We start from the raw sequence: 16,211 nt of genomic DNA, 5'->3' as shown, positions 1-16,211 counted from the left end.
TTTTAATATTAATAAAACTTAAAAAATAATACCCTCCCCTCCCGTCCCCCAAAAAATCATAATATAAAACAAAATCTCAACCTGCATACAAATATGTAAATGTTGTAAAATACTCTTGAATATCCTATACAAAGCTAGTGATGTCTTACTTTTTTATTATAAAATAAAAATGAAAGTGGTTAACAATTCAACGATCTTATAAACCTGGCAAGGCATTGAGCACCATGACAACGATGCTTCTTCAAACACCCTTTCGGGTACAATATTTTGACTCGCAAAATAATTAGATGGGTGATCCAAAGATCCTAGGCTCGCTTTCTCTCATCTATGTGGTTAATGTTGGATTGAGTGAGATCTGAGATCCACTGCAATGGCTCAACATGTATAAATGTATACCGTCCGATTCCCCCCAACTAGTCTGAAATTTAGCTACCGTGCAACCTATACATACTTCAGCCTTGCAGGATTTGTGATTGCCACTTGTGTATAACAAAGCTTTGGTTCAAACAAGCTATCCGGACCAGGTAAGCTTCAGATCTTGGATCCTACACCTCTGATTCTCCGCTATTGGGTTCAACTCCATCACTTTTCTTATATATTTTTTGGTTTTCTTCTATGTTTCCTAACGTTTCGAGCTCATAAATTATTGAGTTTCATGTATTTTCAGAGGTTTTTGGGCGTCTTTCCTGTCAACTTGATTGAAATTTAAAATGCTCTCATGAATTCTCGAATTGGGTATTTAAAAATAATACTCTGCAACATCCATATTCTGTTTCTAAAGGAATTTATGACCAATTGGTTATTGATCTTTGAAACCTTTTTGTTTTTAATTTTGTAATAGAGGATTTGGTAGATTGAGGTTTGATTTCAGTTCAGCAGGGTTTGTTATGTAATCTTGTCTGTAGATGTTGGAATGCTCCCTCAGGAGTCTAAGACTTGGCTACTCAGATGCACAGAGAAGTACCTGTTAAATAGAGAGCAGGTTTTGTAGGAATCAAGGTTGAAATGGACTGTTTAGCATATTCGGTATCAGAGAGCAAAGCCAGGAAGTTAAGTGATTGGCCTGTTGGTATTCTAAAATTTCTAAGATATAATTGTGTTTTTCTCTATCTAGTTGTCCCTGGCAGCAATATTCATGGCAAGGGAAAGAGTTGAGAACCTCCTATCTTGAGCGAGCGAATCTTAGGTATCAAATGTAACTCCGTGCAACTCCTTGCTCATATTAATAAACCGATTCTCACTGTGACTGGGGAGGTCTGCGTTTACCACTTTTGAGAGGTCTCCTCCAAATGCGTATGATTTTTCGATCATCAAAGTCTAACCACTTAAACAATGATCTAATGCACTGTCCAAGTTGCCCTCTATGGAAGGATCTGATGAAGCTGTTCAAAACGATAGTAGATGTTAAAGGCCCATTAGGATGCCTCTGCGTACCCTGAAGAGGTGTCTTGATGATTGAAGTTCCACATGTTGTAGGAATTATGTTGTGCTGAAAGTAGACTAGCCCTATGTGTTCATTTGTCTTTTGAGTGGGGCTTTGCTGTTCTGACCAGTTACGGCTGCTGCTTCAAAGGGTATTGTTTTGGCTAGTCGTTATGGCATTTGACAATTGCACAAAATATGCTTCCTGTAAAACCATTTGTTTCTGCAAGTTCTTTTTGAGTGCAGAGATGAATTTCTTTCTCTATTCTATTTTTGAACCAGGAATTAAAAATAACTGTCAATGGAAACGATTATCTTCTTCCTAATGCCACTAGGTACTCTTGAAATCAGGTATGAGCATTAGGTCTTGTAAACTACCTGGGTGTAGCCTTAGTGTGTGGCCCTTGTCAAGTCTTTTTTAAAGTAACCTAGTAATTGCAAAATAAATTTCTACAGGATCCCAAATTTCAAAATATTGAAACTAGGTTTGGCATGCCTGATGATTTATTTACTACCGTGAGGTGAGATTATTTGTTTCTGCAAGTCCTTGTTGAGTACGAAGATGAATATCTCTCTCTATTTCATTTTGATCCAGGACACTTTGCCCAAGCCATGCTCATGTCAGAAGGCTTAAACCTGATCAAGTTATAAGGTGCTGTGTGTTGCAGAATCTGCGGTTGCAGCGTGGTCACATTCTCCTATTGACTTGTTTGGTTTAAGTAGGCATCAAGTATACATTGATTCACTAAGTTGATTTTAGGATTGACTAGATTTTTTAGGTGTGTTAAAGTTGTTTTTCTTATCTGCCTGGAGCTATGAACCCTATCACTGGCCCACATGAATGTGGGTAGCTGTCGAACTTGGGCAACAAGTACATTGTTCCGGTGCTCTACGCCCACTAGGGTTTGAGCTTTGAACTCAGGTGGTTTGCATAGTGATGCCCCATCTCAACCTGTAGACCACAGCCTGATGGACATGATAGGAGTGACTAGTTATATGAAATCACTTTGTCCTTTACATTAACACATTTGTTCGTAGTTGTGAATAGTTCATGTAGAGACATGTTTATCACTGCAACAAAGTAAGGCCTGATCCCTCAATATTGTTATAATTTTGCATCGAGTGATCTGTCTTTGGCATTTTCTTTCTGAGCAATTCAGTAGAATTGGAGTATCAAAAGAAAAATTTCTGTCCCTGCATATAAGGTGGACAACTTAGTTTCATCAACTGAAAAAATACTTCTTTCTTTTGGCAGGAGAGACACATTGAATTTCGAGGATTTTGTTTGATTTATATATAAGCAGTGTATAGGTAGGCAGTTATGGATTCAAACAAGGGGCAGGGTGGAATCCAGTTGTTGCTGGCTGCAGAGCAGGAGGCGCAAAACATCGTTGCTTCTGCTAGAGCTGGTTAGTGATTTCTTTCTTCTAATGCATCCTCAAACATATTTATTGGGTTATGGGTGATTTGGAAAATAAGGCAATGAGAAAATTGTTCTGAAAGGAATACTTCTGTTTTTGGCATTTGCACACAATTTAAACTTGTTCTGTTTTCTTGTGATATGCTGAAATAAAGTTGCATCCTTTGGTTTGTAGCAAAAATGGCTAGATTGAAACAAGCAAAAGATGAAGCTGAGAGGGAAATTGCTTCTTATCGGGCACAGAGGGAGGCTGAATTTCGGAAGAAGGTCGCAGAGGTGGTGGACTTATTCCCAGATTGATTGTGTTTTCTTTTTGTAAGTTATTATAATAACATTTTGTTCTTGTAAACATTGACTTAGTTGTGCTGATCAAAGTCTCATTGGGTTCAACTTTGAACAAACAGACCAGTGGTGATTCTGGATCCAATGTTAAGCGACTTGATGAAGAAACAAAAGCAAAGATTGAGCACTTGCAAAACGAGGCATCTGAAGTTTCTCCTCAAGTGGTTGCCATGCTTATGAAATATGTTACTACTGTGAGGAACTAATGGACTAATGCTGCTCTGCAAGTGCTAGTGCTGGCAGTTTTGTTATGCACATTTTCATATCTTGAGTAGTTATTCTTTTAGGTCAAATTGTTATCCTTTGTCTAATTGGCATTCTTTCAAAAGAATGCAATATGAAAAGATTATCGTTGCTATTTTATGTCTATGAAATAATGAGACAAAATGAGATCCACTTTCTGTGTACCTGCAGTCCGGGATACAAAATCAATTTCATCCTATTTTGTGTTAATTTCTGGATGGAAATGTTGTTTGATATTTGTATACCAGTGTGTCATGTGAACAGAGCTATCGGAGGAGACCAATTTAAATGATTAGTGTCAAATAAATAGATTAGTTAAATTTTATGAATGTGGATTTTAAGGGTTGGATATAAAATTTTGAGTTGTTTTGGATGCTGTATACCAGCGTGAATAGAGCTATCGGAGGAGACTGATTGAAATGATTAGTTTCAAATTAAAAAAAATTCATGGTGTTTTCTGTCTGTACGAGGAAGCAGGAAAAAACTTCAGTCTATTGCAAACCTGACATCTTTTTTCAAATTTGTACCATCAATAAATAGAATTTATTGACCCAATGTCGAAGGGAAGTGATGCTTATCCTTTCCATATTTTCCTATGGAATTTGTAGATGGGGATTTGGTGATACAATGTTCTGTATGTAACATATGCTTAATATCCTGATTGTAAACTTTAAAGGCTTGTTTTGGGTAAGAGAAGATGAAATTGAGAATGTGCTTCCACGATCAGCTTTGGGTAGCTTATTTAGAGTTGAGATCAGATTTTTTTGATAGTTGGTGCTATGTATTGCAGCAATTGATGTGCAGTGTTGACTGCTGAAGCTTGCTGTGTGAAGCAAATTAATATGCTCAGAGTGTCTGGATGCAAATTATAGAAAGATTTGTTCAGGATGCAATTCTGCATGCATAAATAAGATCTCAATGGTTGTGTTAAGATGCTAGTTCCAGAGGAGTAATGGGAAATAGCTCATTGAATTTTTTTCTGTACTAGCTTAATAAAATAAGGGTCTCAATAATAACACCAACGGATTCTTCTTGTGTCCAAGATATTAGGCTGTATTTGTTATTTACTTGAAATATGGGAATAGTAGTGTGTTATAGGTGTCACCTCACTATATATTGAAGCCAATGCAATGTTATTGTTGAGCTGGTTAAAGCAATGCAATTGGTGAGCTGCTTAATACAATTGTTGTGTTGTTTAATCTCATATGGTGTTAGACTGAACCTCTCGGCCACCAGCTACAATTGAAGGATAGAGTCTGCTTCTTTATGAAGAAGATCGCTACCTGGTGAAAGTCTATCTCAATCTGCTTGTAAAGCTTGTGGTGGGTGAGTGGAAGCTCCATGGCTTCTCGAATCTCTTATTTTTCTATGTTGCAGCCTCCAATATTGTTGTAGGTTACATCCAGTTTTTCAGACTAGGAAAGGAATGTGATAAAGGACTCAGCCTTGGGTGGGAGGAAGGCCACTAGGGCATTCAAGTGTGGTTGGAGGGCTTCAGGAGCTCCCTGTTGATTGTGCTATTCTGTTGTTATGATCCTCGTATCAATATATATGCTCGTGCAAACTTAACCCTAACAGTTTTTTGTGTCATACTAGAAAAGTGGCCAACAAGCGTTCAAGCATCTCTACCAAGCTTCATGTTACATTTGTCTAAACTGCATGCAACAACTTTTGTACCCATGGATCATTTATTTTGTTTTCAGTGTATTGTGTTTTAGATAACTCATAGCTTATTGTGGCAACAACCATGATTGGGTGAAGATGGGATGTTATACTGCTAGCTAGTTTCTCTAAGCTTTGAGTCAGAATCTATTTGAAGGCATTTGCTCATCTCTGCTAGCTCTAACAAGCATTGACTTAACTCTTCCTTTATCAGCTGGTCTGAAAAATGCCTCTGTGCAGTACTCCTCACTTTCACATTTGAGCTTCAGAACATACTCAAGCTAGTTGCCCTAAGCTTCCAGTCAGAATCTATTTGAAGACATTGCTCGTCTCTGCTAGCTCTAACAAGAATGACTTACTTTTTCTATGTCAGCTGGTGTGAAAAATGCCTCTGTGCAGCACATACAACTAACATCCAAATCATTTAAAGCTCAATTTCACGTTTGAGCTTCAGAACATACTCACAACTAACATCCAAATTATTTAAAGCAGTTGCAATTTACTTTGGACCATTTTCTCTCCCACCGTTGTGGTATCTCCTATGTAGTTTCTGATTGCTTGTGAAAGAAAGTGAGATCCGTTGCTATTAAGGAAAACTATATCATGGAAGGTTTGGTTGTAGCCTTCAGATTCAATCATTTTTGTGATATCGTTAATTTGGTTACCTGCTATTAAGGAAGACCATAACATGGAGGTTTGGTTGTAGTCATCAGATTTTATCATTTTTGTGATATCGTTAGTTTGGTTACATGTTAAGAATTGTCATTTTGCCTGAGTCTGGAAAATTGAGTAAACAAAATTATATTTTTTGGAGTCATAAGATACTAACCATTAGTGAGTTCAAAGATTTTGATCAAATAATCTTATAAAAAATGAAGGCCAACAAATGATCCCAAAGACTAGAATAAAGACATAAATAAGTTTTATTGCTTCTCAAATTGTTAGTTGCAGACACATTGGTTCCAAAAGTAAGAAATGTCATTATAACATCTACATTGTGGACAAATCTCGAAACAAGAATCAGTAGTCAGGTAAACATTGTATTTGTTTTTTTTTTTGGTAATTTGCGAGGAGGATCAGTCTCGGTATATTTGTTGCAATTGAAGGATTTTAGTGATCAAATGTTTGTTATTGAGAAGCTAGGAGATGATAAATATATGGTTGCTTTTGTGATGCAAAGCATGCCACCCTCCTTTGATTATTTTTCGAGTCATTGCATATGCTTTGGAAGCCTCAAGCAACTTGGGTTTGAGAAGTTATAAACATTTTTCTGTAGAAGGGAATGAGGCTAGATCAGATTGAAGCATCAACTTCAAGTTGCAACCACTACAGAGAGTGCTTTAGTGTACAACTCAAAGGCAAAGACAAGTAGAACAATATTTGCAATGCATCCAAAGGATCTAAATTTAAATGTTATTATTGTAATAAGTTTGGATATTCCAAGAGTGATTGGTGGAAATAACAGCATGACTTAGCAAGTGGTCAAAAAAGTCAAGATACGTAAATGTTGTTGAAGGAGATGATTGGTGGAAATAACTGCATGGCTTAGCTAGCGGTCAAAAAAATCAAGATATGTAAATGTTGTTGAAGGAGATGAAGTAGCAGCAAGTGATTTTGCATGACATCACAAAATTAACCAGCCAAGTCTACAACTTGGTATTTCGACTCAGGTGCATCTCACCTCTACACGTCAGAAAGACTGGTACGTAATTTTCATTAATGATAAAAACGACAATGAATTTGCTTTTTTAAGTGATGATTGGACTTAATATGTTAGAGAATGCGGGGATGATCATGTCATATTGAATAATACTTTAGGTTATACTTCCAAGAATATTTGAGATGTTCCTAACATAAACACAAATTTTCTGCCTATTATTGAGTTAACTTTCAAATTTCAAATCACATTGAAAGAATCCAAATCGTTGTGTAAACTTTCAAGGGAACAAATGTATGATTTATATGCTTCATGAATCATGATGACAGGGTGACGGTTGTTGGCTTTGGTGAGAAAGGGATACATAAACTTTTTGATATAAAAACAACAAAGACATGCACTCGCTACAGTAGAGAATACCGAGTACTCTAGCATGAAAGATATGGGCATCTTAGTTATTAGTATTTATATGTACGTAGTAAAACTAATATGGTGGATGCTTTTCCATACACTTAGGAATGTTCGAATGTATGTATAGGTTGCTATATGGGAGAACAACATTAACATTCATTTGATGTTGATAAAGCATAGCGAGCCAAAGAAGTTTTGGACCTCGTACATATTGATTTGCATTATCCAATGAAGATATGGATAGTGACTGGAGCTAAGTATTTCTTGATATTGGTTGATGACTTCCAAAGTTTATAGCATTGAAGGCTTTTGTAGAGAAACAAATACGTAAATAGGTCAATGCTTCAAGAGCTGACAGGTGAGTTTGTTTCGATTCACCTCAAGGAATTTTGCATAAAAGAATGTATATCCAGGCAATATGCCACTCTATACACTCCACAACAAAATGGAGTCACGGAAAGGACTATAGCTGGAATGTATCAAAACATTACTGGGCATAAGTAGTAAATACTGCAGTGTACATTCTTAACAGAAGTCCTTGTAAAGCTTTGCAAAATATCTCTCTTGGGAAAATTACAATCAGGTAAAAAAACCTTTTGTGATTGATTTTTGTGTTTGTGGTTGTATTGCTTTTGCACATTTTCCTAAGGAAAAGAGAAATAACTTGCATGCAAAAAGCAAGGTATATATGTTTGTTGGCTATGGTGAGCAGTCTAAAGCATATCGAATACTAGATGCTCACAAACAGAATTATGATTAGTCGAAATGTTGTTGCAGATGAGAAAATATCTGTCTCTGATATTGGTAAATCTATGGTTGTATTGGAAATTGGTGATGTATTAGGAACAAATTTTGGTGTTCGAATCAAATAGGACTTAGAGTTGAGAGCATTAAAGGAGCCAAATTTTATGGGGGGATCTAGTGAAAAATAGAGGGAGTCTCATCCTTCATAGCAAGATTAGGAAGGAAACATAAGAGATCAAAGTGGTACTATAACATGACGTATGGGGAAGATGAAGTGCCCAATGAAATAGAAGATTGGTCTATGTGATCAGATCAACGGATTGTACAAGGTAGCGAGCAGGTAAATTTTTCTTTGAGTCTAGCATATTTGAATAAAGCAAAGGAAAACTTGAATGAGAGCTGCCATGAAGGTGGAATATGATGCGTTGATGAAAAACATGACTTGGGTGTTGTCAACATTATATCATGAAAATAAATAAATCCATTTGTTGTAAATGGATATTTAAAATCAAGTATAAATCAAATGGTTTTCTGAATAACTACAAAGCTTGCCTTGTTGCCAAAGGATATGCTTCGGAGGGAGGTGTAGACAAGGAAGAAAATTTTGCCCCAATTGTAAAGATGGTAAACTTTGGGCTGGTTTTCTCCATTGTTGCTTATTTTGAATGGAAGATATATCATATGGATGTTAAAAGTGCTTTCTTGAATGGAGACTTGGATGTGGAGGCTTTCATGGTGCAACCACAAGGGTGTAATGCTACCATAAAGAAACATTTGGTTCGTTGGTTGATAAAGTCATTCTATGGGCTCCAACAAGGTCCATTATCTTGGTATTTCAAACTTGATTAGTATCTTAGAAATTTGGGATTCCTAAAAAATTTTTATGAACCCACTTTCTATGTCAAAAATAGTGGTGATGACATAGTGATTCTAATTGTCGATGTTGATGATCTTACCATCACCGGAAGTAGCGTCAACATGATTCAACAGATGAAATCTGATATCTGCTTTGTTTTGGAAATGATTAATATATGATTTCTTCATTATTGTTTAGGCGTAGAGTTTTGACAATTTTATTACACAATCTTTGTATTACAAGTTTAGTATGCCATAGCTCACTTAGAGAAATTCAGAGTCATTGAATGTAATCCTACATCTACACCTATGGAAGTTTGGATAAATCTCTTAGTTTACGTTACCTCACCACTGGTCAATGAGTCATTGTAGTAGCGATTGGTAGGAAGTTTGATTTATCTCAATACTATTCAACTAGATCTATGTTTTATAATAAGTTGTCTTTCTCGATTCATGTCTAAGCCTTAAGAGGTACATTGGCAATTTACAAATGAGTTCTTTGACAACCTTGACGTTGGGATTCTACATCAGAGATTTGTTGATTTCATGCTAGCAGGATATACTGATTTTGATTGGGCTGGATCAGTTGATGTTCTCTCATTTCAAGGGAAATTTCATGCTAGAGTAAAGCTACAACCTACAAATGCCTTAACCTCCACCAAAGCAGAATACAAGGCAGTTGTTAGTACAAGTTGGGAGGCAATGTGGTTATGACGGATATTGGTTGATCTTCAACTTGACTAAACAACATCAACCTCACTTTTCTGCGAGAATAAGGGCGTTCTCAAGATGGTGAAGAACTCAGTCTATCCTGCCAAAACTAAGCATATTGAAGTTTATCACTATTACATCAGACAGACAGTTAATAATGAAGACAGTTAGTTGTCTTCCATATTGTTCTATAGCAGATCAAGCTACTGACATAATGACAAAATCACTTGGTAATGATAAGTATCTCAAATTTAGAGATAAACTTGGAATTGTATCTGGGTTAGTGATGAAGGGGGAGAATTAGATAAATAAAATCAAAGGCTCAATAATGACACTGAGGGAGTCTTACAGTGTTCAAGATATTAGGCTGTGCTTGTTATCTCTACTTGAAATCTGAGAATAGTATTTTGTTAAAAGTGTCATTTGGCTATATATTGAAGCCAATGCAACGTAATCGGTGAGCTGGTTAATACAATTGCTGTGTTGTTTAATCTCTTTTTGGATCTAGATGTCCAATTGGATGCTTCGCACATCTGCTACCAAGTATGAATATGGCTGGAAGTTCTGCATGACCAAAAAACTTGGGTCTTTGGGAGTGCAGCTGAATAGTAGTTGTTCAAAGGACAGGGTAGTACTAAATTTTTTGGGATTTGTCTAACTATTATACAATTGGGACCAATTTTGGTTGTGATGTGACTGAGCTTGGTGATGTATGGTTCCAAATCATATAATAATTACATAGCTCCAAGTTTTTGGTTAGAGATGATAGACATTGAGAATGTCCTTCCAAGATCAGTTTTGGATGGCTTATTTACAGATGAAATTGGTTTTTTTTGGATGGTTGGTGCTATATATTGCAGCAATTGATGTGCAGGGTTTATTGTTGAAGCTTGGTGTGTCAAACAGATTAATATGAAGAGAGGTCTGGATGAAAATGATAGAAATATTTCTTCAATATGCAATCCTGCATTCATAAATAAAATCTCAAGGGTTGTGTTAGGAAGCTACTTCTAAAGGCATAAGGGGAACTAGTTCATTGGATATCTTATTTTTTGGCTGTAGATGTCTGATTGGATGCTTTGCACAGGTACTACCAATTATGAACAAGGATGGAAGTTCTGCAATGTGCATGACCAAAAAATTTGCGGATGCAGTTGAATAGTAGTTGCTCAAGGGACAGAGTGATAGTAAAAGAAACCTGCTTCGTAACTTTAACTAAAATATTTGAAGGCACATGTTACCGTTGGTATTCAGTGCTATTTTTTCGCTTGAGAGTCAAGGTAGCATAGCACCATTTGAGAGGCAGGGTTAATTTATGTTATAGTGGCTGCCAGATTTGGAGCATTGTTGTTAACAAGTCGGTGATGGCAAAAAATTTATGTAGCTTGATCGTTTAGGGCATTCAAATGTTCACATCCTTTCAAGAAAAAAAAGGTGGAAGGTTTGAGAAAGGTAAGATGTTTTACATATAATATGGGAGAACTAAATGATAGGGATAAGGATATCATATCAACAGAAGCATTGCTGTACTTTTGCAAGGGGACTAAAATGAGGTTGCCTTTTGTAAGGGGGCTAAAAGGAGGGTTGACCTGCCTTAAAACACCCCCAAAATTAGAGCTGAGCTGATCTAAACAAAGAAATATAAAATTTATTCTTCTATTTTATGGGGCTGACCTTGACTGCTCCTTTTGACACCGGTTTCAAAATATAAATTCCTCCTATTGAGGGCTGACTTGGTCAACATTTTGTAACTGCTAGGACCAACACAATTTACCCAAAGTTCAACCTATTGTATTAAATTTTAATGCCAAAATTTTGGACCAAAACATCATTCATTTGGGGCACCTTGACCTTGACTTTTAGGGCTTCACCTTTAAGAGGGCATATCTCCTTCACTGTGAGGAAACACATGGTGCGCCACCTACTGTTGGAAACAACTTGACGAGCACTACATGACGGTGATGATCATGCATGCAATTTCTCATTCATTTTCTTTGACAATAGCAGAGAAAGAGGGGTTTCATGGCTTGCTATGGGCTTCCTTTTCCTTCTACCAGGGCTTCATTGGTACTTCCAATCATTGTAATCTACTAACATATATTAAAAGCGTTAATGTCAAGACTTCCTTCTCTTCTTCGCTGCTTCCAAAGAGGTTGTGCTCTTCATGCTGCTCACCAACAACTGACTTTGACATCAATGAAAACACCTTTCAACACAGGAGATATACTTTAAAGTGTAGTAGGAAACCTCATTCCATAGGGGGTATACTTTCCCTTTTAATCTCATTTTTTCCTTCAATGAATTGTTCATCTTGGAGGAACAAGTTCTTGGCAAGGGTGGACTCTTGCCTTTCCTCTGTCCTTGAGTAGACATGTAGAAATTCATGTTACCCTACTGAGGATGGTTTCATTGATATGCATCTCTAGGCCCTTAACCGTTGTGACATACTTTTGTCCTCTGAAGCTTTGAAAATTCAAAGCAAATGCCAGGGCCACCTCATCATCATACCCCTTTAACCTTTCAAATAACTCCAACCACTTGCTCCTTTGAAAGATATTCATTACCCCAAGATTTTGATGGACCTTGGCAATATAAGTGTGTTCTCTTCAATTGAACCCCATCGTAGAAAATTTTAGAGAGTTTGTTTGTTATGCATGAATATCTCAACTATGGAAATGGTTGGGGATGATGATTAAAGAGTTATGAGTATACCCCACAAAATGTTATGATTGTAATGCAAAAAAGCACAAGAGACTCAATAAGTGGGGAGTGAAACAATGCTTAGGATGAGTAACCTCGATGCAAGGGGTTGGTTTTCACATTCAATTGCAGCCATATGACATTGTTGCTTGGTAATCCTCGTGATTAGAAGCAAAACATGTAGGTTTTGTTCCTATAGAATTTGCAGGTACTGCTCCTGTAGTAAACCCTGTAGTAGAATCTTAGTGGCAGAGGCCATGTAGTAGAGTCTTAGTGCTATTAAAGAGGCAACTAGGGGCTAATTACCCTCTTGGAAGCCCCTCCTTTGATGGCTCATTACACATTTGGATCATCCTTGTTACATCTCCCTTTTCCTTGAAAATTATAATTTTTGCACACCTACAAGCCTCATTTTCAAGTTGGCCTCCTCTCCACAAGTTTTCCCCTCTTCAAGTCAGCGCAATGTTGAATCGACATGTCTTTTGACCCCACGTTGACCACTATAAATATAACTAAAGTTCACCTCATTTTGACATATCTCATCAACACAATTCTTCTCTTCTTGGGTTCGATAGCTCTGAAAATTACAGGGGTTTCTTCACATGTGCAAGGAAGGAGGACGAAATTACAGGTGGCCGAAAATCTGAAATGTCTGCAACTTTGACTAGGGTTGACCAATTTTGACTTCGACTTTTTGAGTAGATTTTGACTTTGATCTTTTGGGCATATCTCTATCTAGTGAGGCCACATTTATGGGCACAAAAATTGAGGTAATCTGGGCTGTTTGATTGGCATTGACCGCAGGTAGAATTGCGGACCGTGATCGCAAAATTTCTCTTTTGATCGAGTTTGACTGGGATTTCGTGGAATGTTTTGGGCTGACTTTGACGTGTTGAAGAGGCTGAGTTTCTTGCTGCATCGCCTGAATTAATTGGAGGTTGTTTGGTTGTTGTTTGACCACCGTTGACTGGACTGGCTAGGGCACATTGACTCTTGTTGACTATTGACTAGAATTATATTGGATCAGAATGAGCTTCATGTTGTTGGTTGATCAATTTCTTTGATAAGTCAATGCTTTGACTTTGACTATTGTACCAAATTGGATTTTCTCTCTCTTCTGAACATTTGATATTAATGAAGAAGGATTGGTTGGGTTTTCCCCTTTGTGGGGTTTTGCCCTGACATTAGCCTAAATCTGTGTTCATTGTCTTGACTTGTCTTCTTGTGCATTGTTGTTGATGTTCTATCTACAATTACCGTCAATAAGTAAATGCTAAGTGATTGCTATTGAAGTTTATTGTGATTGTTATTGGAATCTAAAGTGGAATTGTCACTGGGCTAATAAGACATTGAAGTACTTGTTGTAAGCATAAAACATACCATTAAATTAACATGGTATCATAGCTAAGGTGAAGACAAAGCCCAAGGAAGAAGTAAGCAATCACTATGAGAATACTTGTTGTTGTTGAACAAGTTCGATTGGACAAGTCTCCATGGTTGCTACCTCTTATTTCAAGATTGAGGATAAGCTTAATGACAAATCAGATTATCATGCCTAGAAGATGACTCTTGATTTGACCTTTGAGGAACATGAAGTGTTGGATTATGTGTAAGGGAAAGTGGTGGAGCCTCCTTCAAATGCACCTGCTACTGTTAGAACGAAGTATAGAAAAGGTGAGGTCAAAGCTAAGAAAATATTAGTTGACTCCATTCAAAAGCATTTAATCTCTTATATTTCTGATTTGGGAACTTCAAAGGAAATGTATGATAAGTTGATTGGGATGTTCAAAGTCAACAATGCAAATCAAATCCTCTTTCTCAAGAACAAGTTGAGGGATATGAAGATGGATAAAGGGGAGTCTATACAAGCTTACATCATGAGAATAACTTAAGTAAATAATGATTTTCTATCTATTGGAGAAGTTATTGCTATCAGGGAACTCACCCTCATTGCTCTACGAGGTCTTTCAAGGCTGTGGGAAACATTTATCACCACGATTCTCAACAATGACAGGATACCTAGTTTTGATGAGTTATTGGCTAGATGCACTATGTAGAAAGTCTGACTGTAGATTAACCTAATAATGCAATATAACTAAAGCAAAATACTTTAATCTACTTCTACAATCAAGCTTGCGGAAGCTTAATAAATTTGAGCAAGATCAAGTTGAACACATATAACTAGAAGAGGAATCAATGCACATGAAACACAGAAGAATACTCAAGGGAAAGCCTCAGCTAAAAACCCCACTATCTGTATTATCATACAAGCTGGAAATATCTCAAAATTACACAAAGCTTTAGCTCTCACAGCTAGCTAGCTCTCAGTACAATCCTCACAGATGCTTACAGGCAAAATAGATTTCTCATAAGTCCTCCACACTACCCTCCAAGCTCCTATTTCGTAGCGCAATTTTTCCTAGGTGATCCTACTGTTACCATGTGTAACACTAATCACTCACACTGATCTCACACCCTGTAAAAATGCGCAATCCTCAAGGAATGAATTCCTTCTGCATGCATGAGTTTTCCTTATAGGAAAATTTATGCAATTGATAGTACAATGTCTCTGTCTTCAATCTCAACTGGGTCTTTCTCAGAATATACATGCATGATTTAATGATGAGAGAATCTTTAGTTATATGGAGTACCCTAGTTGGATGCATGCTTGCATTAACTGACTGAACTGGACTTAACTCAGTGAACTGAGCTAACTAATTACAACTCAATCTTATCTTCTTAATTAAGGGATAATCTCCTTAATTTAAGGAATAACTGTTGCATGACTTCACAAAGACTTCTAACTTGAATTTCTCCAACTAATTAACTCAAGATGAATTAATTAATTATTTTTCAAGCACTGGTGAGACTAAATTCGAATTTTAATTCAAGGACAAATTAAAATTGGAATATTCTTGCTGCCACATTTCAACACTCCCTCTCAACAAGAAAGGGATTATCTACCACCTCGATCCTATCTCTATGGAACTCAAATTTACACTTTGACAATGCCTTTGTCAAAATGTCAACATCTTGATCCTCTGTCGAAATATACTGCAAAAACATGATCCTCCTTGCTACACAGTCTCTGAGATGATGATACTGGATATCGATGTGCTTGGACCTATCATGAAATATTGGATTCTCAGAGAGTTTGATACAACTCTAATTACCACAATAGATCACAGTTGGATCCATCCTCTGATCAAACAAACCAACTAGATTTTTCCGCATCCAGATGGCCTCACATGCTGCTTGACTTGCAGCCATGTATTTAGCCTCTACCGAGCTGAGTGCAACCGACCTTTGTTTCATGTTGTACCAAGAAACTGCAGCTGACCCAAGGTTGAAAATCCCTCCTGACGTGCTCTTCCGATTTGATGGACTCCCTGCCCAATCTGCATCAGTGAAGCCCTGTAGCTTCACTCCCTCTGTCCCTCTATACCATAATCCATACTGAGATGTGCCTCTAAGGTATCTCAATACATGCTTTGCCGCCTTCCAAAACAACTTGGTAGGCTGAACCATAGCTTGACTCAACTGGTTCACAGCATAACACAAATCTGGTCGTGTGTTCACTAAGTACATCATTGAACCCACAAGCTGCCTGTACATAGTAGCCTCTACTACTTCTCCTGAAGTAGCATCCTTCTTCCTCCAGTTACCTGCTAGAGGAGTCTGCATGGGCTTGCACTTCTCCATGTGGAATCTCCATAGTATCTCATTGGCATACTTGCCTTGAGACACAAACAACTCCCCATCCTTTTGCCACACTTCCATGCCAAGGAAGTAATGCGTAAGACCCATGCATTTCATCTCGAATTCTCTTGCAAGGTTCTCCTTGCAAGACATGATCAACTGATCATCACTTGTCAATATGAGATCATCAACATAAAGTACAATGATCAACTGCTTACCTTTCACCATGATGTGGTACAGGTTTGCATCCGCTTCACTCTTTGTGAAGCCCAACCCAGTGAAGTAGTTGTCTATCTTGGTGTACCAAGCATGAGGTGCTTGCTTCAGCCTGTACAAAGCTCTCTT

The 16,211-nt window shown here is 37.3% G+C and overlaps 1 protein-coding gene across 1 annotated transcript; it reads left to right on the top strand.

Moving 5' to 3' along the window:
* Nucleotides 1-259: 259 nt before the first annotated feature.
* On the top strand, nucleotides 260-3,637 carry LOC149178851 (V-type proton ATPase subunit G 1-like). Its single transcript, XM_089420465.1, has 4 exons — nucleotides 260-524; nucleotides 2,678-2,831; nucleotides 3,018-3,118; nucleotides 3,247-3,637. Exons 2-4 carry the CDS (start codon nucleotides 2,744-2,746, stop codon nucleotides 3,388-3,390), a joined length of 333 nt encoding a protein of 110 aa, XP_089276591.1. The 5' UTR covers nucleotides 260-524; nucleotides 2,678-2,743; the 3' UTR covers nucleotides 3,391-3,637.
* Nucleotides 3,638-16,211: the final 12,574 nt, after the last annotated feature.

This window comes from Pinus tabuliformis, chromosome 4_1 (genome assembly GCF_031772625.1).
Source record: "Pinus tabuliformis cultivar Carrire ecotype Pingquan chromosome 4_1, CPIR1, whole genome shotgun sequence".
NCBI classification, from domain to species: Eukaryota; Viridiplantae; Streptophyta; class Pinopsida; order Pinales; family Pinaceae; genus Pinus; species Pinus tabuliformis.
This window is presented reverse-complemented; position numbering and strand designations above follow the sequence as displayed.